General features: G+C 46.3%; 1 protein-coding gene across 5 annotated transcripts in view; it reads right to left on the bottom strand.

Moving 5' to 3' along the window:
- Positions 1–27,542, bottom strand: part of LOC104040979 (protein FAM219A) — a 254,391-nt gene extending 226,849 nt beyond the window's left edge. For 4 of the 5 annotated variants that reach the window (XM_064469592.1, XM_064469593.1, XM_064469589.1 and 1 more), the window contains exon 1: positions 27,354–27,542. In XM_064469592.1, coding sequence (XP_064325662.1) covers positions 27,354–27,413 — 60 coding nt within the window. In that variant the 5' untranslated portion in view covers positions 27,414–27,542. The remainder of the gene's footprint in view (positions 1–27,353) is intronic. The other variant, XM_064469591.1, reaches the window with a different exon arrangement.
- Positions 27,543–27,586: the final 44 nt, after the last annotated feature.

Genomic DNA, 27,586 nt, shown 5'->3' with positions numbered 1-27,586 from the left:
CAGAAATAGGTTCACGGCCAGAAAAATGCCCAAAACAATTCATGCGGTTCATCTATGCCAGAGAGATAAACAATTCAATTGTAATCTGTGCTTCACTGAGTTTGCATAGCCACTAGAATAAATATCACATATGAAGAATGACATTCTTCAAAAATTGACCCGTCAAAAAGGGCAAGAAGGAGGACCTGGGAAACTATAGGCCAGTCAGTCTCACCTCCATACCTGGAAAGGTGATGGAGCAGTTCATCCTGGAGGTCATCTCCAGGCATGTAGAGGACAAGAAGGTTATCAGAAACAGTCAGCATGGATTCACCAAGGGAAGATCATGCTTGACCAACCTGATAGCCTTCTATGATGGCATGACTGTCTGGGTAGATGAAGGGAGAGCAGTGGATGTTGTTTACCTCGACTTCAGCAAGGCATTTGACATTGTCGCCCATAGCATCCTCAGAGGCAAGCTAAAGAAGTGTGTGTTGGATGAGTGGACAGTGAGGTGGATTGAGAACTGGCTCAGCAGCAGAGCTCAGAGGGTCATGATCAATGGGGCAGAGTCTAGTTGGAGGCCTGTCACTAGTGGTGTTCCCCAGGGGTCTGTGCTGGGTCCAGTCCTGTTCAATGTATTCATCAGTGACCTGGACGAAGGGACAGAGTGTAACCTCAGCAAGTTCACTGACAATACCAAGCTGGGAGGAGTGGCTGATGCACCAGAAGGCTGTGCTGCCATCCAACGAGATCAGGACAGGCTGGAGAGCTGGGCCAAGGGGAACCTGATGAAATTCAACAAGAGCAAGTGCAAGGTCCTGCACCTGGGGAGGAACAACCCCATGCACCAGTACAGGCTGGGGGTTGACCTGCTGGAAAGCAGCTCTGCTGAGAAGGACCTGGGAGTGCTGGTGGACAGCAGGTTGACCATGAGCCAGCACTGTGCCCTTGTGGCCAAGAAGGCCAATGATATCGTGGGGTGCATTAAAAGGAATGTGGCTAGCAGGTCAAGAGAGGTTATCCTCCCCCTCTACTCTGCCCTAGTGAGGCCACATCTGGAGTATTGTGTCCAGTTCTGAGCTCCCCAGTTCAAGAAAGACAGGGAACTACTAGAGAGAGTCCAGCGGAGAGCTACCAAGATGATCAGGGAACTGGAGCATCTCTCTCATGAGGAAAGGCTGAGACCCCTGGGTTTGTTTAGTCTGGAGAAGAGAAGACTGAGGGGGGGATCTTATCAATACCTATAAACATCTAAAGGGTGGGTGTCAGGATGATGGGACTAGGCTCTTTCCAATAGTGCCCAACGACAGGACAAGGGGCAGTGGGCACAAGTAGGAACACAGGAAGTTCCGCCTAAATATGAGGAAAAATTTCTTTACTGTGAGGGTAACAGAGCACTGGAACAGGCTGCCCAGAGAGGTTGTGGAGTCTCCCTCCTTGGAAACGTTCAAAACCTTCCTGGACGCGGTCCTGTGTACCCTGCTCTATGTGTACCTGCTCAAGCAGGGGAGTTGGACAAGATGATCTCCAGAGGTCCCTTCCAATCCCTACCATTCTGTGAATCTGTGATTCTGCATAAACATTTCAGTAATTGTTCTATATTTCCATTGCACCAGTAGGTAGCCAATTGCATTAACATGCCATGGTTTACATCCAGAAATAAAAAGTACACCAAGTCAAACAGGAGCTAGTATTGTGGTTCATACAGAATCAAGACGTGTTTCACAAAAGCCTGCCTTTGGGAGAACACAGATACTGAAGATGCATCCTCCCCCCACTTCAGTTTAACTCCTCGCTGCCTCTACTCCCTGGCACATCCAGCAACAGCTGTACTGTATGGCTTCTCCTGAAGACCATCATTTCACAAAGGCCTCCAGAAGTAGCCTAGGCCTCGTACCATCAGTGCAGAATTACCAGAACAAGAATATAATTGCACTGCAATGAAAACAGCAAAGACTTACTCGAAACCTGTCAAGATATCAGGAGTTAAGAACAACAAACAAGCCACATTGTCACTGAAATCAGGAATAAACCTGTAACACCAATGTAATGTTAAAAGGCAGGCATTCTTTATTCACGGTGCCGGATGCACAGGGGATCGCTCCTCCTAACGTGCATACCTTACACACATTTCCCATGTGATTTATATAGACCAAAAATATATTCATTTTATCCATATATATTCAATATTATTCTCTTTGATGATTAGTACAAACTTGCTCACTTCACATGTAAATTATTGCACAGACTCAGTTGTCCTTTCCCATTGTTCTCTTTTGAGTAGGTGGTATTACTTGGGTAGGTGGACCATGAGTCGGTGGTCGCGATCTCCCCCTGCCGGAATTACCTTTTACCTACTTGGTTCTTAATCTTGGTAGTCCTGGCCAGTTTTCTCAGTCCACTGCACGAAACCACATTTTGTCATCCTCTTCTGACAGAAACACATTGTCTATGGTTTCGTTCGCATTAATGATTACCTAGAGACTAAAATACAGATCAACAAATACACTGATTTGTATACTCCATGTCCCCAGACTTAATGTCCAGTTGGATAGGGCTGTACAAGGAGTATAGCAACATCCATGGTTGGTTAATTCCATCACCCTGGTTACAACACCAGGATGGAAGAGGCTGCTTTTGTCCCAGCCAGTGCGAGAGCCATCTGTTAAGAGATTCAGTTATATTGTTGGAGTAATAATTTCACAGCTGTTCTCCATGAATTAAAAAGAAAGTACACATCTAAAAGAATCATGTGTTTCAGAAAATTGTTAAAGAGACTATTTCTTTTTGCTGCATTTCAAAAAAATACAAGAAGGGAGATGCCACTGGCAAACTCCTTTCTCAGGAGAAAACAGGAAAGCACATCAATTTAATTCAAAACACACCACGGGTCTTCTACATTTATAACCCAAGCAATTTCATTAAGCGCATATTATACCCTGTAACAGATCATTTGAGAACCTTATTAAGGTATTGATCCTTGTCTAAATGTTACCCCAAACATATATATTCTTCTTGGAGGAAATGGAATAGGGCAGGAGTTATTAGTAGATCACAATTAGGAGTAGAAACTAACACCTGAGAATTTTAACAAGGTAGTAAATAATGCTTAGGCCAGATAATAGGGTATTAGCAATGCATGCCTCACTAATGAGTACCTTCCCAAAAGACTACAACTCAGTAGAACTTCAAGGACTGACAATGGAAACATCCTGTTACAAAGGATGTGAAGATAAGGAAAGGCCACAGATGTGAGGTCAGCAATGGTAAAAGGGAACATCTTGCCCCAGAAGGCGCTGAAACACAGTAACTAGGGGAAAGGTAATTCCTGCAGGGGGAGATTGTGGCCACCAACTCAATTGATGGACGAAAGGACTACCCCCCCAAGCACGTGCAGTGAATTAAAATCACACTGTAGCTTTAAATTTAAGCAAAGAAGATACAGACCAATGGAAGAAGAGGATGCTCAGTCAGGTCAGTGATTATGTATTAAATAGGCATGGTGCATTCACTTTCATGTAGAAATGTCTAAAAATGAACTCCAGTAGGTGTGCATGTTAGGCAGAAGGTTCCCCCATGCATCCAGTGCTGCAATAAAGAGAATGCCTGCTTCTTAATTCTACATTGGTGTCAAGAAGTTTATTCCCAATTTTGGTGACATAAGTATACCTCCCAAACTAGCTACAGATACATTCAGAATTGAAGACCCTGAATATTATGTGCTACTTCCATCTCGGTTTGCAGGTAAGAGAAATGAAGCAGAAGGAAGATCTCCAACCTCTTCCCCAGCAAAAGAACTGCTTATCTAGAGCTCTTCCTTTTAGTCAAGTGAAAGCTTCTCTCCTGTTTTTGTTTGTTTTAATGGCTAGGTGTCATAGTTTTGGCTGGGACAGAGTTAATTTTCTTCACTCTAGCTGGTATAGTGCTGTATTTTGGATTTAGTATGAGAATAATGCTGATGACACACTGCCGTTTTAATTGTTGCTAAGTAGGAGCTAAGTGTTGCAAAGTAGTGCTTACACTAGTCAAGGACTTTTCCAGCTTCCCATGCTCTGCCAGGTGCACAAGAAGCGGGGAGGGGAGGGGGCACAGCCAAGAGAGCTGATCCAAACTGGCCAAAGGCATATTCCATATCATATGATGTCATGCCCAATATATTAACTGGGAGAAGTTGGCTGGGGGGAAGCAGCAATTGTGGCTCAGGGACTAGTGGAGTTAGTCGGTTGCATCACTTGTTTGTTTGTTTGTGTGTGCGCGTCCCCGGATTTTGCTTCTCTCTCGTTATTTTCCTTTTTATTATATTACTATTACTGTTTTATTTTAATTATGAAACTTCTTATCTCAGTGCATGAGTTTTCTTACTTTGGCCCTTCTGATTCTGTCCCCCATCCCACTGGGGCAGGGGAAGTGAGCAAGCAGCTGTGTGGTGCTCAGCTGTTAACTGGGGCTGAACCACAAAACTAGGGCAAGCTTCATGCAAACTGATACATATTCAAATCCTGTAGGACAGGATGTTAGTTTTAATGTCCTGTACCCAAGCCAACTAATGTAATTACTGAAGACCCTACTCAAACCATCTCCAATGGCATCTGAAATGCCCTTGCCTCCCAGTACAGGAAGCAGATGAAGAAGGGGCTGTACTCAGACTGCTGCCTCCAGATGTCAATCTCAGCCAATGTGATGACTTCTTTTCAGGAACCAGGACATGGCAGCTTTAGACAGTTCACTGCTCTCTTGAACCTAGATGCACTTGGTCCCAATCCCTACTCACTCCTGTGTAGCTTTAGCTCATTTCTTCCAGTGCCAGCTGTGACATTGCTGCTCTTGTTTCTCCATGAACGCTGTGATGAATCAGTGATACCTGAAAGTGTACACCATGGCCTTTAATTAGTATAGTCAGTAAAGCATTTTGATAAAGTAGCAAACCTGGACTATCAGCATGCAACTCTGCATAGACAACTGTGGAACACACAGACTCTAAATTACAATTACTATTATTCTTCCATGTACAGAATTTATTTTTTTTTTTAACCCTGCAGCTGCCAAAACCATGACTCAAAGTAATTAAACGTAGCCCTTTATCGTGGTTCAGCCTCAGCTAGCAACTGAACACCACGCAGCCGCTCGCTCACCCCCCCACCCCTATGGGATGGGGAAGAGAATCGGACGAGCAAAAGAACTTGTGGGTTGAGATAAGCACAGTTTAATGATTACAATAAAATGATAATGATAAGTGATTATGATAATAATGACAATAATGTTAATATAATAAAAGGGAAGAGGAAGGGAAAGGGAAAACAGGAAAAAAAACACGGAAACACAAACGATACAACCGCTCACCACCCGCCGACCGACGCTGCCCGTCCCCAAGCCGCGATTGCTCCCTCCTCCCCTGGCCAGCCCCTCCCAGTAACACACTGGGCATGACGTTACATGATATGGAATATCCCTTTGGTCAGTTTGAATCCGCTCTCTTAGCTGTGCCCCCTCCCCTCCCGGCTTCTTGTGCACCCAGCAGAGCATGGGAAGCTAGAAATGTCCTTGACTAGTATAAGCACTACCCAGCAACAGCCTAAACATCTGTGTGTTATCTCAACAGGTTTTTTTTTTTTCCATGCTAATTTCAAAGCACAGCACTATACCAGCTAGAGTGAAGAAAATTAACTCTATCCCAGCTAAAACCATGACACCCTTTCAGGAACATTGCCTAATATATCTTGGTAAGGCAAAGCTAAATTACTTTCAATTTAAACCAGGCTAATGTGGAAAAACCTGGGAATGTTAAAAAAATATACATAAAAGAATGTAATGACTTGAATTTTTTTAAAAACCTAAACTGTTCTGCTTTTAAGAGGCTGTCCTCTCAATTTTATGGACTCAGAGAACATTACTGGATGTGTAGGCTGTGCAGCACCATAAAACATAAAGGGCTACTGCTCCAGGCTAATAGTGCAATTTTCCACTGGATGGGTTTCATTTACAATTCACCTATTGGATCTGGAAGTCTAGTTGTAGCCAAGTACCTTTTCAGGTTGTTCAAGGTATAACAAAGAACTAAATAGCTTAGAAAGGCAGCTTTAACTTTATAATTAGAAACATTTGCTGTTTCAGGTGGTTTCTCCCCAGCATGTTTATAAGTTCCCTATTATACCTTTCAGTGTGTTGTAAAAATAATGACAGGCTGCAGAGTGATTCACAGATACAATAAGAAACAGGGAAGAGAAAAACTATACAGGAGGATTCTGGATAAACCTGAGACAGCAGAGTATCTGGATGTTCATAAGCAAAGTGTTTTTCCGGTAAGAGTGAAGACAGAAGAAGAGTCTGCATCCAATTCCCAGGAGGCCCATTAAACACAAGGTGACAATGGAAATCGGTCCCCCATTTCCCCATGCGTAAGGTGTGAATAGGTTTATCAGTAGCATTCTGTGCATTGGTAGCCACCATCCCAGCGTAACCTGGCAGCTACTACCTGCTGGAACAGCTAGAGATGCTCCTCCAACCATTCCACGGCCCCAGTTAATCCTAACTCTCCAGCCCCTTCAGTGCTGCAAGCAAGAACCCAACCTTTCCTAGGAAATGTGACTGATAGCAGCCTGTAGTTCTGGGGGCAAGGCAGTCCCTCCAAGTTAAACGTTAACATATGAAAACAGGATAGCCAACATTGCTTTCCTTTGCAGCTAGTTTGGCAAGATCAAGAGCAAGATTAGTACAAAGTGTGTTTCATAATATTTTATATGGGCTCTGGTATAGCAGAATTTAGTCTTCATTAAAATCTGTGGGTTTCTGTCCAAATAACAATTGCCCTGTGATGACTTTTGGTAATTGTCTTTGCTGGACTAGAACTGGCAGTTCAAATGTTAAAGGTTTTCTACCATCTCATCAGTTCTCTATCTCCATCATTTGCCTTCTTGAGGAAGACTATGAAAGCCATACTAGGGAAGACAAAGAAAACAGCAGCTTTAATTTAAAAGGACCAGAGTAATTTATTCCAGGATTAGTGGAAGGAGCATAAATAGGTGGTTGAATGAAAAGATGGGTTTTCTTAAGCTTTATGTATTTTAAAACTTAACTCTCTTCTACTGTTGCCCCTAAACTGGATGTTAAGGAGCAGTAAGAGAAGGCTGTATACAGAGTTGTTATATTTAACCAGGACTCAAAGCTACAAGACTGTTGATTTTCAAGAAGTGTCCAATTGCCATTACTGAAGATAATGATGCACAGTGATACTCATTAGTTCCTTTAAGAAAGTGTTATCCCAGAAAGCAGGTTCATTTGCCTGGTGTGCAAAATGCTAAACTACACACAGAGCAGAGGTATTTTATTTAATTCATTTTGCACAAAGATTGTTGGGTGGTAACCCACAAAGCTAGCACCCCGCACCAAGCAACTACAAGGCATTTATACAGTTAAATGTGTCAGTCACAGATAATATTCACACACCTCAGCTAATAATTGGTTAACTTTTTTCTTGCTTCCATGTAAAGGTACAGCTCACACTTAATTTATCATGTATGCTCAGGTAGTAAGGGGCTTATTGGGGTGGGGTGGGGAAAGGCAGTTCCTGGCCTATGGGCCTGATTTTCAGTATTATAATGAGGATAGTTCCACTTTGTTTTAGTTCTTATCAACATCCCGATTACTTGTTGTCCTTGACTATATACTTTATCACCCTGTTCTCAGCATCCCTCTGAGGTGATGTTTGCTTTGATCAGTCTCTCAGCTCTCTTCAAGGACAGAGTAGTAGAACAAGTGCTTCCCTATGTCTCAGTTCCTGTCTCTGACCATCAAATTCTGTTTTGCCAAGGTCACATAGTTCAATGTTATGGCTTAGCAGAAAATTCAGAAAAATCCATTTTCTTTGGGATATCAAAAGGATGGCTAGAGTAACTGATTTATTTCCACTAGTGTGTTCCTAAAGAAAAATATGCATGAGTACACCACTGATGGTGCATGTCTTTTTAAAGACTGAAAACAGGACTTCAGACTTCAACACTTGTACTGTACTGCACTGGAATACAGAGATGGGGAGCAGAATGAAGCCCCCATAATCCAAGGGGAAACAGCAACCTGCTACACCATTCAGACAGACACAAGTCTATGGGGCTAGATTGGATCCACCCAAGGGTACTGAGGGAGCTGGTGTTAGTGCTCACCAAGCCACTTTCAAACAGTTAGTTAGCAGTCTTGGCTAACCAGGGAGGTGCCAGTTGACTGGAGATTAGCAAATACGATGCCCATCTACAAGAAGGGGTAGAAGGAAGATCTGGAGAACTACAGGCCTGTATGTACAGAACAACCAGGGGATCAGGCCCAGCCAGCATGGGTTTCCACAGTGTCCAGTAAACCCAGTTATCCCTTTCCTCCAGCTGGCTGGAGGCAGGGCCCTTCTATTCCTCATCATTGTATTCAATACTCACTTCTTGTAAATACAAATCAGAAGTTCCTCAATTAAGAAATAATATCAGAGCTTGTACTCCTCTGTCTGGGGACTTGCTCACTGGAAACTGGAGCAGCAGCTTTCCTGGAAGAAGCTCCCTGAGTGGTTGTTCTTCGTTGCAGCTCACATACCTGTGACTCCTGGGTCGAGGTAGGTTACTCCTAATGGCTGAGATATTGGTCCATACAGGTGGGGAATAGAACACACACTCTTCGAGTTCCTGGAAATTCCAGGACAGTTTCTCTACAGCTAAGATGGGGAGAACCAAATAATTGCTTCGTAAGCCTGGACTTTGTCAATCGCATCCCCCACCATTGGCACCTAATCATCTTTCTAGGACGTTACTGTCAGTAAGTTGACACGCGACAATGGTGTGCACCATAGAGTCTTCTGCCACATGGGTTGTGTGCACTGGCCTTCATCTGGATCTTCGTGTAACTATTCACTATCCAGTTCACCATAAATCAGCTCAAGCACCGCTAATTCCCTCAGGTACTGGATACACCTCTCAGTGCGCATCCATTTGCCTGGGCAATACTGTGGATCTTCCTTGAAGGGATACCTTTCACACCAGACAGGAGTCGCCTCCAGAGGCTGAGGGCTCGTGCCCCTTTTCCAATAGATTTGTCAACGTCCCATTCCCTAGAAAGGGATCCCAGCTGTTTGGCTTCCTTCCCCTCTAACTGCAGGCACAGGACCCATGTGGCAGAAGATTTCACAGAGCACACCATCAACACATGGTAACTCAGTAGCAATAGTGTCCTAGAAAGATGACAAAGCACCAACGGTGGCAGAGTTGATTGATAAACTCCAGGATTACGAAGCTAATCTCTTCCTCCCTCATCTAGGCTGTGGATAAACTGTCCTGGGAGGTACAGCAACTCAAAGATGATATATCCTACTCCCCACCAGTACTGACCAGTATCACAGCCATTAGGAGTAAGCGTCCATTTGCTCAAGAGAGATGATACACACAACGGGCCACCCTATGGTTTCACCTGCGTGACCAGAGAGCACATGATGAGGTGGGATGGCAAGCCTATCTTGACCCTAGAGGCACGAGTGCATGAACTGCAAGGAAGAAAAATCACTCAGGGAGGTTCTTCTAGGAAAGCTGCTGCTCCAGTTTCCAGGAAGTAATTCCCCAGACAGAGGAGAAGCAGCGCTGATTTTATTTCTGATCCTAACAGAGACACCTGTGATTCATATTTAGAGGAAGTGAGCGACAAATACTATGATCAGGAAGAGAGGGGCCCTGACTCCAGCCAGGTGGAAGAAAGGGATAACCGGGCTTACTGGACTGTGTGGATCCAATGGCCTGGCACATCCGACCCACAGGAGTATAAAGCTTTAGCGGACACCAAAGCACAGCATATCCTAACTCCATCAAACTACATAGGGGCAGAACCCATCAGCATTGCTAGAGTGACAGGGGACCCAAGAGCTAACTGTATTGGAAGCCAAAGCAAGTGTAACTGAGACTCCCTGATTCCCATCCATGAACTCATTCATCAACTGGAGAGCCAAGGAGTGATCAGTAAAACCCACTCACCCTTTAACAGTCCCATATAGCCAGTGCGGAAGTCTAACGGAGAGTGGAGGCTGACAATAGACTACCGTGGCCTGAATGAAGTCACTCCACCGTTGAGTGCTGCTGTGCCAGACATGCTAGAACTTCAATACGAACTGGAGTCCAAGGCAGCCAAGTGGTATGCCACAATTGATATTGCCAATGCATTTTTCTCAATCCTTATGGCAGCAGAGTGCAGGCCACAGTTTGCTTTTACTTGGAGGAGCGTCCAGTAGACCTGGAATCGACTGCCCCAGGAGTGGAAACACAGTCCTACCATTTGCCATGGACTGATCCAGACTCCACTGGAACAGGGTGGAGGCTCTGGAACAGCTAACAAGGCATTGATGACATCATCATGTGGGGCGACACAGCAGAAGATGTTTTTGAGGAAGGAGAGAAAATAGTCCAAATCCTTCTGAAAGCTGGTTTTGCCATAAAACAAAGTAAGGTGAAGGGACCAGCACAAGAGATCCAGTTTTTAGGAATCAAATGGCAAGATGGCTTTCATCAGATCCCAATGGATGTGATCAACAAAATAGCAGCCATGTCTCCACCAACTAGCAAAAAGGAAACAAGTATTTTTGGGCGTTGTGGGATTTTGGAGAACGCATATTCCAGATTATAGTCTGATCATAAGCCCTCTCTATCAAGTGACCTGGAAGAAGAATGATTTCAAATGGGGCCCTGAGCAACAACAGGCCTTTGAACAGATTAAACAGCAGATAGTTCATGCAGTAGCCCTTGAGTGAGTCCAGGCAGGATAAGATGTAAAGAATATGCTCTACACCACAGCTAGGGAGAATGGCCCTACCTGGAGCCTCTGGCAGAAAGCACCAGGGGTGACTTTAGGTCAACCCCTAGGGTTTTGGAGTCGTGGCTACCGAAGCTGCATGGAGTAAATGGGTTGCATTGATTACCCAGCGGGCTTGAGTAGGAAACCCCAGTCGCCCAGGAATCTTGGAAGTGCTCATAGACTGGCCAGAAGGTAAAGACTTTGGAATATCACCAGAGGAGGAGGTAAGAAGTGCAGAAGAAGCCCCACTGTATAACAAACAGCCAGAAAAGGAGAAGCAACATGCCCTGTTCACTGATGGGTCCTGTCGCCTTGTGGGAAAGCATCAGAGTTAGAAGGCTGCTGTATGGAGTCCTACACGACAAGTCGCAGAAACTGCTGAAGGAGACGTTGAATCAAGCCAGTTTGCGGAGGTAAAGGCCATCCAGCTGGCCTTAGACATTGCTGAAAGGGCACTGGCCACTCTTCCCAATCTCTATAGTGGTTCATGGATGGTGGCAACTGACCTGAACCTGGTTGTGAAATTGCATCATGTAGATGCTCAGGTACCCAAGCATAAGGCCACTGAAGAATATTGAAAGAACCAGCAGGTGGATCAGGCTGCCGAGATTGAAGTGGCTCAGGTGGATCTGGACTGGCAACATAAGGGTGAATTATTTCTAGCTCTGTGGGATTGAGTGAGCAACTCTGCGATGTTTAGTTGCTGTCTGGGGCTAAAGCACAAGACTAACATTAAAAAACAAGCTGTATAGATATTCATCTTCTGCATCTTCAAGGTTTTTGGAAATTTTACACCTCCAGAATCAGCAAAGATTTTGCACATCAGCTAGAAAGCCAACATTACCACCATGGGACGTGGCTAAGTGAAATCCTGAAGTTGGCCATACTCATCACAATTACAGCTACCAGCCCAAGGTCCCACAAGCTGCCAAACATCTGCAAGGAACCAATGTGGCCACAATGCTTCATAAGATATAAGAACCATTAACCCAATTTCTCCAGAAAGAGGTCCCACTTTTCACATGGGCAGAAAACTGAGAAACTAAAATACTGTGTTACACCAGCCACTTTTAGAAAGCAAGTCAAAATCTCAGGCGTTTGTGGCAAAGCTCCTCTGAAGCTGCTGCACTTCAACAGGTGCTTTTTCTTCAGAAAAGTCCTACTGGTGCCATGTAGGCAAGAGCACCTGTACTTTACTTCCATTTTTGTGGTAAGTACAGAAACTGCCTGCATCAGTGTACAGGAGCAACGTGTGATCCAACATAATCATCAGTCTGTTTGCCATCATACACCAGCCAGTGCTTGGTGTATGCTAGGGACACAGGCTCAGGAGGATTTCAGACAGCTGATACTGGCACTATTAATCAGTGGCAGATTTGGAGGCCAGAGGGCTCAGAAAGTCTTCAGACTATTTCCAAGTATGGCTTTCCTTCGGCATTTAACAGCCATAGCTATCTTTTCATTTTGAACATTAGCAGATCAGCAAGCCTGTCTGTCAAATGGTTTCTAGGTAGATCTCCAGCAGTTATCCTGGAGTTCAGCAGGAAGACATCAAAAGCTAAGATGACACTATCTATGCAGATGAACAGGACATTCAAAAGTGTGCATGCTTGTCAAGAACACAAAGTTTTTAGTGATTTCAAGAAAAGCCTAGCTTGGCAAACCTCACTTCAGGACCCTTCTCACACTGCCAGGTACTGGCCAGACTCAGAGGGAACAGTGCTCTCCTAGGACACCCTCCAGCCTAAACAGGATGAAAAAACCCATTTCCTATAGCGTATGCACTTCAGACCAGGCAAGGGACCTTCTGTTCTCTATTTGCTTTCAGCAGGTGATCATGTTTCAAAACAGTTTGATAGCTTTAGTGGTAGTTCACAACAGCTCTCAGGTTACACCTGGAAAACAAACTTCTACCTCAGCCCTTTGGATAGGGAAAACAGACTCCTTTAGCCTTCAACATTAGATGACCCATCTGTCCCTGAGACCATATGGAACTGAAAGCTTTTACACTAGGAAAAGAAAAAAGTCAAGATGCTAAGGTTATTCTGTATTTCAAAGTGTGGGATGGGGGGAGAGGGAATGGACAAATGTTAACTGTACTAAAACAAAACAGCAGTATTAGGCAGAGTTACGTTACCCAAGCAAACTACTATGATAAACCCCAGATGGCTTCTGAATTGCAAGGATTCTTGCAAGCATTAACTCCCTACTTGCAAGATACAGACCAGGAGCTACAAAGCAGACAAAACCACTGGAAATGCTGTACTAGACTTGTTCTGTCCCACTTATGAGTCCAATGCCAGCATTTCCAGGCACGCAGAAGAAACTCACACATCCAGTCACAGCAACAGCCTCTCACATACACAAGGTTTCACTATGAACTCCACTACTTAAACAAATGAAATCCCAAAGCACAGATTCAGAGTGTTCTTTTAATGCAAGTGTTAAATCCCTTTGTGAAAATTTCCTAATTCTTGGCTGTTGAAAAGGGGAAGGAAACATACTTCCTAAGGTTACTATCACAGCTGCATAATATACCATCCCAACCTGCAACAGCAGAGTTGGACCAGCCACCCTCTTTGGGTTCTGGTCACTCCATGATCATGCAAACATGCATGCACATGCACATGCCAATTCTACTCCTCTACTATTATCATGGAGTTCCTAGAAAACTCCTCAAAACCCTGCAACAAGCACTGTGGCCACTCAAACCAATGCAACAGTCACTACACATGAATCAGAGGATCAACCCATGTCAGTATCAATTGCCCCTATACACAAGAAGAAATCTTGAAAGAAAAAGTCAACTCCGAAAGAGATGATGGAAGAGCAAGGCCATAGCAAGGAGAGGAGCAGGAAGAGGAAGAACTTGTACAAGAAAACTACCCAATCCCTGTAAAAATTATTCAATACCTCCTCTTGGCACTGAACCACAGCCCCTCCTGGCACCCACACTGCCGGTGCTGGGCTGGATGTTCAAAGGAAACGTCCCCTCTACACACCATGCAACTGATGCTATGTGGATTAAATGGGTTGCACTGATCACCCAGCGGGCTCGAGTAGGAAACCCCAGTCACCCAGGAATCTTGGAAGTGCTCATAGACTGGACAGAAGGCAAAGATTTTGGAGGTGGCACATGCTGAAGAAGCCCCACTGTATAACAAACTGCCAGAAGATGAAAAGCAATATGCCCTGTTCACTGATGGGTCCTGTCGCCTTGTGGGAAAGCATCAGAGATGGAAAGCTGCTGTATGGAGTCCTACACGACAAGTAGCAGAAACTGCTGAAGGAGAAGGTGAATCGAGCCAGTTTGCAGAGGTAAAGGCCATCCAGCTGGCCTTAAGACATTGCTGAAAGGGAAAGAGCACTGGCCACTTATCTCTATACTGACTCATAGATGGTAGCAAATGCCCTGTGGGGGTGGTTACAGCAATGGAAGCAGAGCAACTGGCAGCGCAGAGGCAACACCACCTGGGCTGCCGCATTCTGGCAAGATGTTGCTGCCTGGGTAGAGAACCTGCTTGTAAAGGTACATCATGTGGATGCTCACGTCCCCAAGAGTCGGGCCACTGAAGAACACTGAAACAACCAGCAGGTAGATCAGGCTGCCAAGATTGAAGTGGCTGAGGTGGATCTGGACTGGCAGCATAAGGGTGAACTATTTCTAGCTCAGCGGGCCCATGACACCTCAGGCCATCAAGGGAGAGATGCAACACACAGGTGGGCTCGTGATCGAGGGGTGGACTTGACCATGGACGCTATCGCACAGGCTATCCACGAATGTGAAACATGCGCTGCAATCAAGCAAGCAAAGCAGGTAAAGCCTCTGTGATATGGGGGACAATGGCTGAAATATAAATATGGGGAGGCCTGGCAAATTGACTATATCACACTCCCTCAAATCCATCAAGGCAAGCGCCATGTGCTTACAATGGTAGAAACAACCACCAGTTGGCTAGAAACATATCTCATGCCCCATGCCACTGCCCGGAACACTATCCTGGGTCTCAAAAAACAAGTCCTGTGGCGACATGACGCCCCAGAGAGAATTGAGTCAGACAACGGGACTCCTTTCCAAAACAACTTCATAGACACCTGGGCCAAAGAGCATGGCATTGAGTGGGTGTATCACATCCCCTATCATGCACCAGCCTCTTAGAAAGTCAAAATACACAGTTGTGGAATAATCGCTGGAGGTGACTTAGGAATTACACTTATGTTTTTAGAAAAGGTACAACACTGAAGAAGCTGTCAGGGTGGAGTGCAGCTGGTATGTGAGGAATCCATTCCAGGGAAGTTCCCTAGTAACCATAGATGTCGGCAATGCCAGGAGAACTTGATGTACTGACTCTACAAGGAGTTGTCTGGAGGGTGGAGCGGTGTGGAGACATCACAGCCAGGCTCTGTGATAAATGGGAACTCGAGGTACCATGGGGCTGGTACACTGCATATTTGCTACCCTGGGCCAACAGTCAATCATACTTTTGACAAAATGCTGTCCTTTTGGTTAACTTTGCTCATTATAATACCAAAACACCCCTCCATCCCAAAAGTCACCTGCCTCTAAGGTGCGACCACCCCTCACTGGGCATGCACTTTTAATTTCTTCTGGTCTACACTTCTAAAAACAAAGTGAGGAAATTTTACACCAGTCATAATAAAGCTAAGTATGACTAGAATCACTCAAGCTCCACCTGAAAAGTAAATAGTGTAAAATGTGTGAAGAGAAAGAGTGTGTTGGGGAAGATACCATTGAGTACCACTCTGACTTCTGGGACCAGTCGACAGGCCAAGCCTCTCTTCCCCCCTACTGGGACACCTTTGGGTAAGATTCAAAACCTCTACAGAATCACTTCAAATCCCTAACATATTAGAGTTGCTTTGTATTTGTTCTGCATACATGTAGCCTAGCAGTGTACACATATGTTTAGCATTTGTGGGTCTTGTAACCAGCAATCTTATCACCGATAATCCAAAGAACCTGTGTATCTGTTCCTTTAATAAAACTGCACTATTCATTAACCTAGCCATGATCCTTATCATTGAACACAACCAGCCTGGGCATCTGCCAAATTTGCTGTTAGTAACTAATACTCTGATGAGTGGTTGCTCCTACAACCCTTAGAAAATAAACCATTGACCAAGTCTGAGACTAAGACTGGACTTTGCTGCACCTAGACTCCTCTCAGAGAAGGAGTGTAGAAAGCAAGGGGGTCCTGTTTGAACTTCATGACTCAATGGTAGGGTCTACCCCTAGCCACTCCTCAGACTCCTACCATTAATGCAACAACAATGGACTATTAAAAACTACATTGAGAGCAATGGAGGGTTGAACATTTCAACACTGGAATACACATTTAGCAAAAGCCAACTGCTTAGTCAGCACTAGGGGATCTGCCAATTGAGCTGGTCCTGCCCAATCAGAACACTTACGCACTGTGGAAGGGGATAGAGTTCCAGTACTGCACATAAAAAATATGCTGGGCAAAATAATCTGGTTCTTCCTGCCTCGGGGAAAGGCAAACCCATTCATGGAGTTCCCTTCACTCAGTGACCTGGGTGCAATTTGTGGGTGAGGCAGGAAGATGGAAGAGTATGATGCATACCTCAAGGAGATTTGATTTTGAGTGAAAACAGCCATTGACCTGAAAGATATGCTGCTAATTGCCAATCCAGATCCACCTGAGCCACTTCAATCTTGGCAGCCTGATCCACCTGTTGGTTGTTTCAGTGTTCCCAAGTAAGGCCACTGAAGAACATGAGCATCCTCATGACATAACTTAACAACCAGGTTCTCTACCCGGGCAGCAATATCTTGCCACAACGTGGGAGCCCAGATAGGTTTGCCTCTGCACTGCCAGTTGCTCTGCTTCCACTGCTGTAACCACCCCCACAGGGCATTTGCCACCATCCATGAACCACTACAGACACTGACCACTGGCCACTTTTCCCATTCAGCAATGTCTTAAGGCCAGCTGGATGGCCTTTACCTCTGCAAACGGGCTCGATTCACCTTCTCCTTCAGCAGTTTCTGCTACTTGTCGTGTAGGACTCCATACAGCAGCCTTCCATCTCCGGTGCTTTCCCACAAGACGACAGGACCCATCAGTGAACAGGGCATGTTGCTTCTCCTTTTCTGGCAGTGTGTTATACAATGGGGGGCTTCTTCAGCACGTGTCACCTCCTCCTCTAGTGATAATCAAAAAATCTCTGCTCTCTGGCCAGTCCATAATCACTTCCAAGATTCCTGGGAGACTGGGGTTTCCTACTCAAGCCCGCTGGGTGATCAGTGCAACCCATTTAATCCACATAGCATCAGTTGCATGGTGTGTAGAGGGGACATTTCCTTTGAACATCCAGCCCAGCACCAGCAGCTGGGGTGCCAGGAAGAGCTGTGCTTCAATACCAACCACTTCTGAGGCAGCTTGAACCCCTTCATATGCTGCCATTATCTCTCCTTCAGTTCGCGTATAGCAGGTTTCAGACCCTCTCTATCCCCAACTCCAAAACCCTAGGGGTCGACCTCGGGTCTCCCCTGGTGCTTTCTGCCAGAGGCTCCAGGTAGGACCGTTCTCCCCGGCTGTGGTGTAGAGCACATTCTTTACATCTTGTCCTGCCCGGACTGGCCCAAGGGCTACTGCACGAACTATCTGCTGTTCAATTTATTCAAAGGCCTGTTGTTGCTCAGGGCCCCATTTGAAATCATTCTTCTTCCAGGTCACTTGATAGAGAGGGCTTACGATCAGACTATAATCTGGAATATGCGTTCTCCAAAATCCCACAACATCCAAGAAAGCTTGTGTTTCCTTTTTGCTAGTTGATGGGGACATGGCTGCTATTTTGTTGATCACATCCATTGGGATCTGATGACAGCCATCATGCCATTTGATTCCTAAGAACTGCATCTCTTGTGCAGGTCCCTTCACCTTACTTTGTTTTATGGCAAAACCAGCTTTCAGAAGGATTTGGACTATTTTCTCTCCTTTCTCAAAAATGTCTTCTGCTGTGTTGCCCCACATGATGATGTCATCAATGCCTTGTAGGTGTTCCAGAGGTCCACCCTGTTCCACTGCAGTATGGATCAGTCCATGACAAATGATAGGATTCTGTTTCCACCCCTGGGGCAGTCGATTCCAGGTGTACTGGACGTCCCTCCAAGTAAAAGCAAACTGTGGCCTGCACTCTGCTGCCATAAGGATTGAGAAAAATGCATTGGCAATATCAATTGTGGCATACCACTTGGCTGCCTTTGACTCCAGTTCGTATGGAAGTTCTAACATGACTGGCACAGCAGCACTCAATGGTAGAGTGACTTCATTCAGGCCACAATAGTCTACTGTCAGTCTCCACTCTCCATTAGACTTCCGGACTGGCCATATGGGACTGTTAAAGGGTGAGTGGGTCTGACTGATCACTCCTTGGCTCCTCAGTGGGTGAATGAGATCATGGATGGGAATCAGGCAATCACGGTTGGTGTGATATTGCCACCAGTGCACTGTTGTGGTGGCAATTGGCACCTGTTCTTTGACTTTCAGCAACCCCACAACAGAAGGGTCCTTCGAGAGGCCAGGCAAGGTAGACAGCTGTTTAATTTCCTCCGTCTCCAAGGCAGCTACACCAAAAGCCCACCTGTACCCTTTTGGGTCCTTGAAATACCCTCACCTGAGGTAGTCTATGCCAAGGATGCACGGAGCCTCGGGGCCAGTCACAATGGGGTCCTTTTGCTACTCATTCCCGGTTCAGCTCACTTCGGCCTCCAATACAGTTAGCTCTTGGGATCCCCCGTCACTCCAGCAATGCTAATGGGTTCTGCCCCTATATAGTTTGATGGCATTAAGGTGCACTGTGTGCCAGTGTCCACTAAAGCTTTGTAGTCCTGTGGGTCGGACGTGCCAGGCCATCGGATCCACACAGTCCAGCAAACCCAGTTATCCCTTTCCTCCACCTGGCTGGAGGCAGGGCCCCTCTAGTCTTGATCATGGCATTCGCAACTCACTTCCTGTAAATGTGAATCAAGAGTCTCTCTATTAAGCTCAGATATAAAATCACACTTCTACTCCTCTGTCTGGGGACTTGCTCGCTGGAAACAGGGAGGCTCCTCCAGGAAAGCTGCTGCTCCAGAGTGACTGTTCTTCCTTGCAGTTCATGTACCCATGCCTGTAGGGTCAAGGTAGGCTTGCCATCCCACCTCATCATGTCCTCTCTGTGGTCATGCAGGTAGAACCATAGGGTGGCCCGTGGTGTGTATCCCCTCCTTTGAGCAAAAGGACTCTTATTCCTAACAGTGAAGTCACTACTCCATGGGGAGTAGGACATATCTTCTTTGAGTTACTGGACCTCTTGGGGTATTGAAATACAATAACTGTTCCAGCAAAAACCTCAAGTACCAGAGAAAGCTGTAAACCAGTGTTTGCGTAACAAGTCTTAGGCAAAACATCACTAATCCTGGCAGAACACAGCAGACTGAAGAAACCAACAACAGTCTTTAACATGTACTGCAAAAACAAGAACATGCTGCTGTGACCAGCAGCTGTTATTATATTAAACCCCCTCTGAGCCCCACGTTGGGCACCAGAAGAGACTGTTGTGTATTAGCTGGCAACTCAGTCCCACAGAGCCACTCGCTCACTTCCCCACCAGCAGGATGGGGGAGAGAATCAGAAGGGTAAAGCTCATGGGTTGAGATAAGCACAGTTTAATCATTAAAACAAACTTTAATTTGAAAATTAAAACAAAAGAAAAACAACAACAATAATGCAATGGAAAGGAAAACAATGAGAGGCGCGCAAAACCTGGGGCAGGGGGAAAGGGGAACAAACAACCAAAACAAACAGCATGTGACACAGCTGCCCGCTGACCTGACCCCACCAATCCCCAAGCCACTACCAGCCCCTTTGTGCACCAACTCCCCTGGTTAAGGTAGTGGTCATGGCATCACATGGTATAGAATGAATATCCCATTGGCCAGTTGGGGTCAGCTGTCTTGGCTGTGGCCCTGCCCCTCCTGGCCTCTTGTCCACCTGGCAGAGCATGGGAAGCTGGAAAGGTCCCTGACTGCTACAGGCACTACAGTGAAGAGAATTAACCCTTTCTCAGCCAAAACCAGCACAGACTGACAGTGTAGTGGTGATGGAATAAGGACTGACGTCAGCATAGAACAATCCAACACCACACACACCACCTCTCCAGCCCTCAGAGACTTGTACAATAGATGGAGCCCAAAGTCAAGGACTAAATGAACTAAGTGGCCTTTTTTTTGACATTTCGCAGGCATCTTACAGGGGTGGTCCATAGATTAAGGGAATGATGAACAATATCTGTATATTCTCTTAAAGGATGAGAAGGTGGGTAGGGGTTATTGAAGTTGTAATGGATAGTATGCAACCTGGGCATGATGTAAATGGTATGGAATAAGGGGTGGATACTGTCTTGGTTTTAGCTGGGATAGAGGTCATTTTCTTCAATGTAGCTGGCATAGTGCTCTGCTTTGGACTTAGTATGAAAATAACATTGATAACACACTGATGTTTTAGTTGTTGCTAAGTAGTGTTTATACTAGTCAAGGACTTTTCTAGCTTCCCATGCTCTGCCGGGTGCACAAGAAGCTGTAAGGAGAGGGTACAGCTAACAGAGCTGATCCTAACTGGCTAAAGCAATACTCCATATCATATAATATCATGCCTAGTATATTAATTGGGTGGAGCTGGCCAGGGGCAGGGAACAACCATGGCTCGGGGACCAGCAGCATCAGTCAGTGGGTGGTGAGTAGTTGTATTGCTTGTGGTTTTGGTTTATTCCCCCCCCCCTTTTTTTTGGGGGGGGGGGGGGGGGGGAGCTTCACTTCCTTCTCTCATTATTTTAATTTTCATTATCATTACCATTTCAATTATTGAACTGTTCTTATCTCAACCCACAAGGGCTGCTTTTTTTTTTGTGCTTTTGCTTTTCCAATTCTCTCCCCCATCCCACAGCAGTGGGGGGAATGAGTGAGCAGCTGCATGGTGTTTAGTTGCTGACTGGGGCTGAACCATGACAATACTTATGTCCATTTCTTTGTCTGCCAACAGCTTTTCCAAACTTGCTAATCTCACTACCATGCATACTGCCCTCAACATTAATTAAGAGGGTCAGCCTTGTCATGTCTGCTGCCTCTGCTTGACAAAACACACACACAACAAGTAGGGCATGCAACAATTCTATATCAGCTTTTATGGACAGTTTTCTTCCCCACCACAAATGTGGGGAAGCTAAAAAACCAAACAACCACCACCAAGCTAAAAATATTTTCAGTTTTTCAACACTCCCACCATAAGAAAAGTTTTTTTCTCTCCATTGGGTGGTCATTTGAGAGTTTTTAGACCTTCATAGGAGAGTCCTTTTGTTCACAAGACAATTATTTTTCTCTCAACTTTTTGCAAACACTAGCTGCAACAAGAAACCAAGGATTGTTACATCAAGTCTAATTAATGCACAGTTTGATATACCGGAAATCTCAGTAGTATCTTCAGTGCTAACATGAACCTGCCAATAACCTATCCTCACTTGCTGTCAAAAGGATCTGTAGAAGTATTTCATTAAAGTTCTTGCCACTTCTCAAAATATTTCATATCACTGTCTCACACAATCAGGTGCTAAGATGGAATTTGCTTACTCCAGGTGCCAAAGGGAATCAACATCTTGAGTGAGTCAGCCCCTTATCCAGCTTTCACTTTAATGCCAAAGTGAACTGTATTTCAGCAGGTCCCAGGTTACACATAACAATGCACCTTGAAGCGGAGAGTGAGGCAGACCATAGTAAGCAGAGAGGAACACGCAAAGGAACCTTTCCCAGAACAGAAACGTAAATGCATAAGTGCATTCAAGTGTTTTGCGGAATACAGCTGCGGCACACCACACACAAGCAAGCCTGTATCATCAAAGCAAAGCAGCTACACACTCATACGAAGTCTTGGACTACCTGGTGATGATCTATAGCATCTCCCATGCCAGCTGTCCTTCCTTCATAAGTGTCACTTCAGAAGCTACCAAAAGCCCAGGACCACTCTACCTGCCCGTTTATGCAGCCACAAAGTCCTACAAGCCTGTACACTTTCTTCTCTGGCAAGATAATGGGTCATAGTTGTAGGAGACTCCCTTCTGATGGGAACAGAGGGTCCAATATGCCGGGCTGACCCTCCTCATAAGGAAGTCTGCTGCCTCCCAGGAGCCCAGGTTAGAGATATCACTAGGAAACTTCCTAGCCTGGTACAGTCCTTAGACTACTACCTGTTACTGCTCTTCCACATGGGTGGTGATAAAGTTGCAGTACATAGCCCAAGGGTGATTAAAAGAGACTTCAGGGCCTTGGGATGGTTAGTGAAGGAATCTGAGGCACAGATTATCTTTTCTTCCCTCCTTCCAGTCATGGGTAGTGATGTTGGAAGGAACAAGCAGACCCAAACTATCAACACATGGCTCCATGGCTGGTGTCACTGTCACAACTTTGGCTTTGACAATGGGATGACCTACACAGTGTAACCAGGGTGATGAAGTTAACCAAACATGGATGCTGCTATACTATCCAACTGAACATTAAGTCTGGGGACAATCAGTGTATTCTTTAATCATTAATGCAATAGGTAATGTGTTTCTGTCAGAACACCTCTCCTTTCAGGCTCAAAGCCTAATTTTTAGATCCCAAAACCCTCACTCCTAGTGCTTAGGGTCCAAACCTCTGTTTTAAGGATCAAATTAAAGCCTCACTTTTAGGTAGCAATGATTCAGTGTATAAATGGTTGGGAGTTACTAATACAATCTAGTGTAGCTCAGCTAAGGCTGGGACCCAGAGCCGAAACGTAGCCAAGATAAGGAGGTAGCCAAAACAAGAACAGCCTGCACAATGACAAGACCTTGTTGCTTTAGGGAGTCAAAGAGGCCTCAAGATTGAAGTACCTAAACAAAGTCATGATGACATTTGGCCTTAATAAAAGCAGACATACAGAGCCATAAAGATAAGGAACTGCAGAGCAAACACTAAACCAGAACAGACCACCCCTCAAGGGCAGTACATAAGTAATCTCGGAACTGAGTTTGCATGAAAGCAAGGGTTAACTAGCGGACACAGGTAGGAAGAGTATGTCCTTCATCCAGAGACCCCTGATGACCACCCAGAGACACCAATAGGCATGTGCAAATAACGTCTGAATATGTATATATTTTATCAGAAAGCTAACGAATATGTATATGAAGTACGTACTTAACTGGCACAAAGAGATCTGATGGTATGCACGTTATGATCCCCCATGCATCCAGCCTGGCAAATAAAGAATGCCTGGCTTTTAACACTACATTGGTGTTATGAGGTTCATTTCCTATTTCGGCGAGAACGGCACCAGGATTGCTGGCATCAAATGGGAGCCACCTTCCTCAAAGGGGAAAGAGGGTCTTTGCTCAGGAGCTTGCAGGGCTCATCGATAGAGCTTTAAACTAGAGGTGAAAGGGGAGGGGGAACATATCAGGCTTGCCTGTGACAAGCTGTGGGATGATACACAATGGTTAGAGGGACAGGCTGCTAGTATGAGCCCTCAACCTGTAGCCCTGAGGTGCACTGGGGGCACTGCAGCACAAAGTCTTGCTGAGAGGAGCTGGGGGCTCCTGAGGTAGTAGAAGCCAACAAGGAAACCTCCATGAAACACCTCAAGGGAATCAAGGGGTGTTCCACTAAGGAGACACAGCCCACAGCCTGGATGAAATGCCTCTATACTAATGCACGCAGCATGGGAAACAAACAAACAGGAGTTGGAAGCCACCATGCTGCTAGAAAGCTATGACCTGATTGCCATTACTGAAACTTGGTGGGACAAATCCCATGACTGGAATGTGGCTATCAATGGCTACAGGCTGTTCAGAAGGGACAGGTGAGGAAGGGGCGGTGGCATTGCTCTCTACATCAAGAAATCAGAGTGTGAGGAGCTGACCCTGAAGATAAACCATGAGCAGGTCAAAAGCTTATGGGTAAGAATCAGAGACAAAGGCAACAAAGGGAACCTTGTGGTTGGTGTCTACTACAGGCCGCCTACTGATGAAGCCTTCTTCCTCCAGCTCCAGGAGGCTTCACGCTTAAAGGCTCTCATCCCACTGGGGGACTTCAACCACCCCGACATCTGCTGGAAAAGTAGTATGGCAAGCTGTAGGCAGTCCAGGAGATTCTTAGAATGCATTGAGGATAACTTTTTGAGCCAGGTAATAGACAGCCCTACCTGAGGGGATGCAATACTAGACCTGATGGTCACCAATGCAAATGAGCTCATTGGTGATGTCAAGATTGGAGGCAGCCTGGGCTGTAGCGATCACGCACTGGTGGAGTTCACACTCCTGATGGATATGGGAAAAAGCTAGGAGTATAGTCAAGACCCTACATTTTAGGAAAGCAGACTTCCAGCTCTTCAAGGAGTTAGTCAGCAGAAGCCCCTGGGAAATGGTCCTCAGGGACAAGGGAACAGAAGAGAGCTGGCAGATCTTTAAGGATGCATTCCATACAGCACAAGACTTGTCAGTTCCCAGGTGTAAGACATCAGGCGAGGAAGAGAAGAGACCAGCACGGCTAAGTCAAGACATGCTGGTCAAACTAAACAGCAAGAGGGAGCTGCAGAGGCAGTGGAAGCAGGGACAGGTATCCTGGGAAGAGTATAGGGATGCTGCCCGGTTGGGTAGGGATGGGGTTAGGAGGGACAAGGTGTGGCTGGAGCTGGATTTGGCAAGGGATGCAAAGAATAACAAGAAGGGCTTCTACAAGTACATCAACCAGAAAGTCAAAGAAAGCACACCCCTCCGATGAACAAGAATGGTGGCCTAATATCAACAGACGAGAAGGCCAAGGTACTGGACAACTTGTTTGCCTCAGTCTTCACTGGTAACCTCTCTCCTCACCCCTCTCAAGCCAATGGACTGCAGGATGGAGACCAGGGGGATAAAGCCCCTCCCACTGTAAGGGAAGTTCATGTTCATGACCACCTGAGGAACCTGGATATACAAAAGTCTATGGGACCTGATGAGATGCATCCCAGAGTCCTGACGGAATTGGCTGATGTAGTTGCTAAGCCACTCTCCATGATATTTGAAAAGTCATGGTGGTCGGGTGAAGTCCCTGGGGACTGGGAGAAGGGAAACATTGTGCCCATCTTTAAAAAGGGTAGAAAGGAGGACCCAGGGAACTACTGACCTGTCAGCCTCATCTCTGTGCCTGGGAAGATCATGGAACAGATCCTCCAAGAAGCTATGCTAAGGCACATGGAGGACAGGGAGGTGATTCGAGGCAGCCAGCATAGCTTCACCAAGGGCAAGTCCTGCCTGACCAACCTAGTTGCCTTCTATGATGGAGTGACTACATCAGTGGACAAGGGAAGAGCTACAGATGTCATCTATCTGGACTTCTGTAAGGCCTTTGACACGATCCCCCACAGCATCCTTCTCTCTAAACTGGGGAGATACAGATTTGATGGGTAGACTGTTCAGTGGATAGGGAACTGGCTGGATGGTCGCATCCAGAGGATAGTGGTCAATGGCTTGATGTCCAGATGGAGACTGTTGACAAGTGGCATCCCTCAGGGGTCCATACTAGGACCAATACTGTTCAATATCTTCATCAGTGACATAGTGGGATCAAGTGCACCCTCATCAAGTTTGCAGATGACACCAAGCTGAGTGGTGCAGTTGACAGGCCAGAAGGATGGGTTGTCATCCAAAGAGACCCAGACAAGCTGGAGAGGTGGGCCTGTGAGAACCTCATGAGGTTCAACAAGGCCAAGTGCAAGGTCCTGAACCTGGGTCTGGGCAACCCCTGATATCAATATAGGCTGGGCAATGAAGAGATTGAGAGCAGCCCTGTGGAGAAGGGCTTGGGGGTATTGGTGGACAAAAAGCTGGATATTAGCCAACAGTGTGCACTTGCAGCCCAGAAGGCCAACCATATCCTGGGCTGCATCAAAAGCAGCATGGCCAGCAGGTCAAGGGAGGTCATTCTACTCCTCTACTCTGCTCTGGTGAGACCCCACCTGGAATACTGCATCCAGCTCGAGCCCCCCAACACAAGAAGGACATGGAACTGTTGAAGCAGGTCCAGAGGAGGGCCACAAAAATGGTCAGAAGGATGGAGCACCTCTCCCATGAGAACAGGCTCAGAGAGTTGGGGTTGTTCAGCCTAGAGAAGAGAAGGCTGCAGGGAGACCTTATTGCAGCCTTCCAGTACTTGAAGGGGGACTATAGGAAGGATGGGGGCAATCTCTTTAGCAAGGCCTGTTGTGACAGGACAAGGGGTAATGGTTTTAAACTGAAGGAGGGTAGATTTAGACTGGATATAAGGAAAAGATTTTTTACAATAAGGGTGGTGAAACACTGGAACAGGTTGCCCAGAGAGACTGTGGAGGCCCCATCCCTAGAAACATTCAAGGTCAGGTTGGACGGGGCTCTGAGCAACCTGATCTAGTTGAAGATGTCTCTGCTCACTGCAGGGGGGTTGGACTAGATGACCTCAAAAGGTCTATTCCAACCTAAGCCATTCTATGAAGATTCCCCAGCGTCTCATATAGTAGTGTGGCCATTATGTCAACTTCTTCAGAGCTCATTATTGAAGTATAATTCTGTCTATAAACTGAAAAAACATCCTGAAATGAAAAATACATGCCCTTGCATAAAAAACCCAAACAAACCCAAACCACAACCCCTCACAGATTGCCTTTTTTTTTTTTGCATAAAAAATTTTCTGTGAGCAAAACTGTAACTTGACAGAGATGTTTCTTTGCAAAACACCTGAGTTTTTCATATAACTATTATCTAATAACAGTTTTACGCTAATAGGAATGGCTGTAAAATCAGCCACAGAGAGTATCCTGCAGCTTCATACCACAACTCATACCAGACACATCTTTAACACCGATCCCAAGCAGGTATCCCGTCACCGGGGAGCACCTCTTGGATCAGACTGCATACAAGTACTGCCTAATTCTTCCCTCGGATCTCACGTATATTGTAAGAGTCAACTGAAACACCACCAGTCCTCTATGCCTTCAGCTGCTCTAGTTGGCCATCCTTCTCCAGATGGGCTCCTCAGTCTTATCACCACTTCCCACCCCTCCCAGGCACTCTCCTCCTCGGCGCTGGAGCCCACCGGCCGAGGCAGCAGGAAACACCCGCTCCATACACCAGCCAGGCCAGGGCGTTCTAGGACACCGTTACGTTTGGAGAAGCGACATTTCAACCGAGGCAGGACAAAAGACACTGCCGCCCGCCTGCCCCCACCCTCCCCGCGGGCGGCTTCTGCCGTTGCTACCGACGGCACCCAGGGAGATGGCTGGGGGAGAAAAAAGCACGACAGAAAGGCCAGGCAGGCAACCATGACCATGGGCGCCCCAAGTTGACACAGCAACCGCCGTTGGGGGCACGGCCCCAACAGGGGCACTGAAAGAATGGCCATTACATAACGAACACGGTGCGCTATGCCCGACCTCAGCGCCGCCTCAGCACCAACACCCCCTACCCCCAGTAAGGCGGCGGCTCCCGGGGACAGCGCGGCCCCATCCGCCCCTCACCAGCGGTTGCATCTCGACGCGCGGAGCGGGCACCTGGAACCGGTCTATCTCCTCCATCATGTAGTGGAGATAAGGCGGGAAGAAAAAAGAGTGAGTGCTGGGAGACTCCTCAAATACTGAAAGACGACAACTACGCCACCGCCCACCACAGATGCTACATCATCGCCGCCGAAATGACTCAGCCGCGCCACTTCCGGCTCCGGCCGCCACCGCCCCGCCGTATATTTGCATAT

The sequence above is a fragment of the Phalacrocorax carbo genome, chromosome 19 (assembly GCF_963921805.1).
Source record: "Phalacrocorax carbo chromosome 19, bPhaCar2.1, whole genome shotgun sequence".
NCBI lineage: Eukaryota > Metazoa > Chordata > Aves > Suliformes > Phalacrocoracidae > Phalacrocorax > Phalacrocorax carbo.
This window is presented reverse-complemented; position numbering and strand designations above follow the sequence as displayed.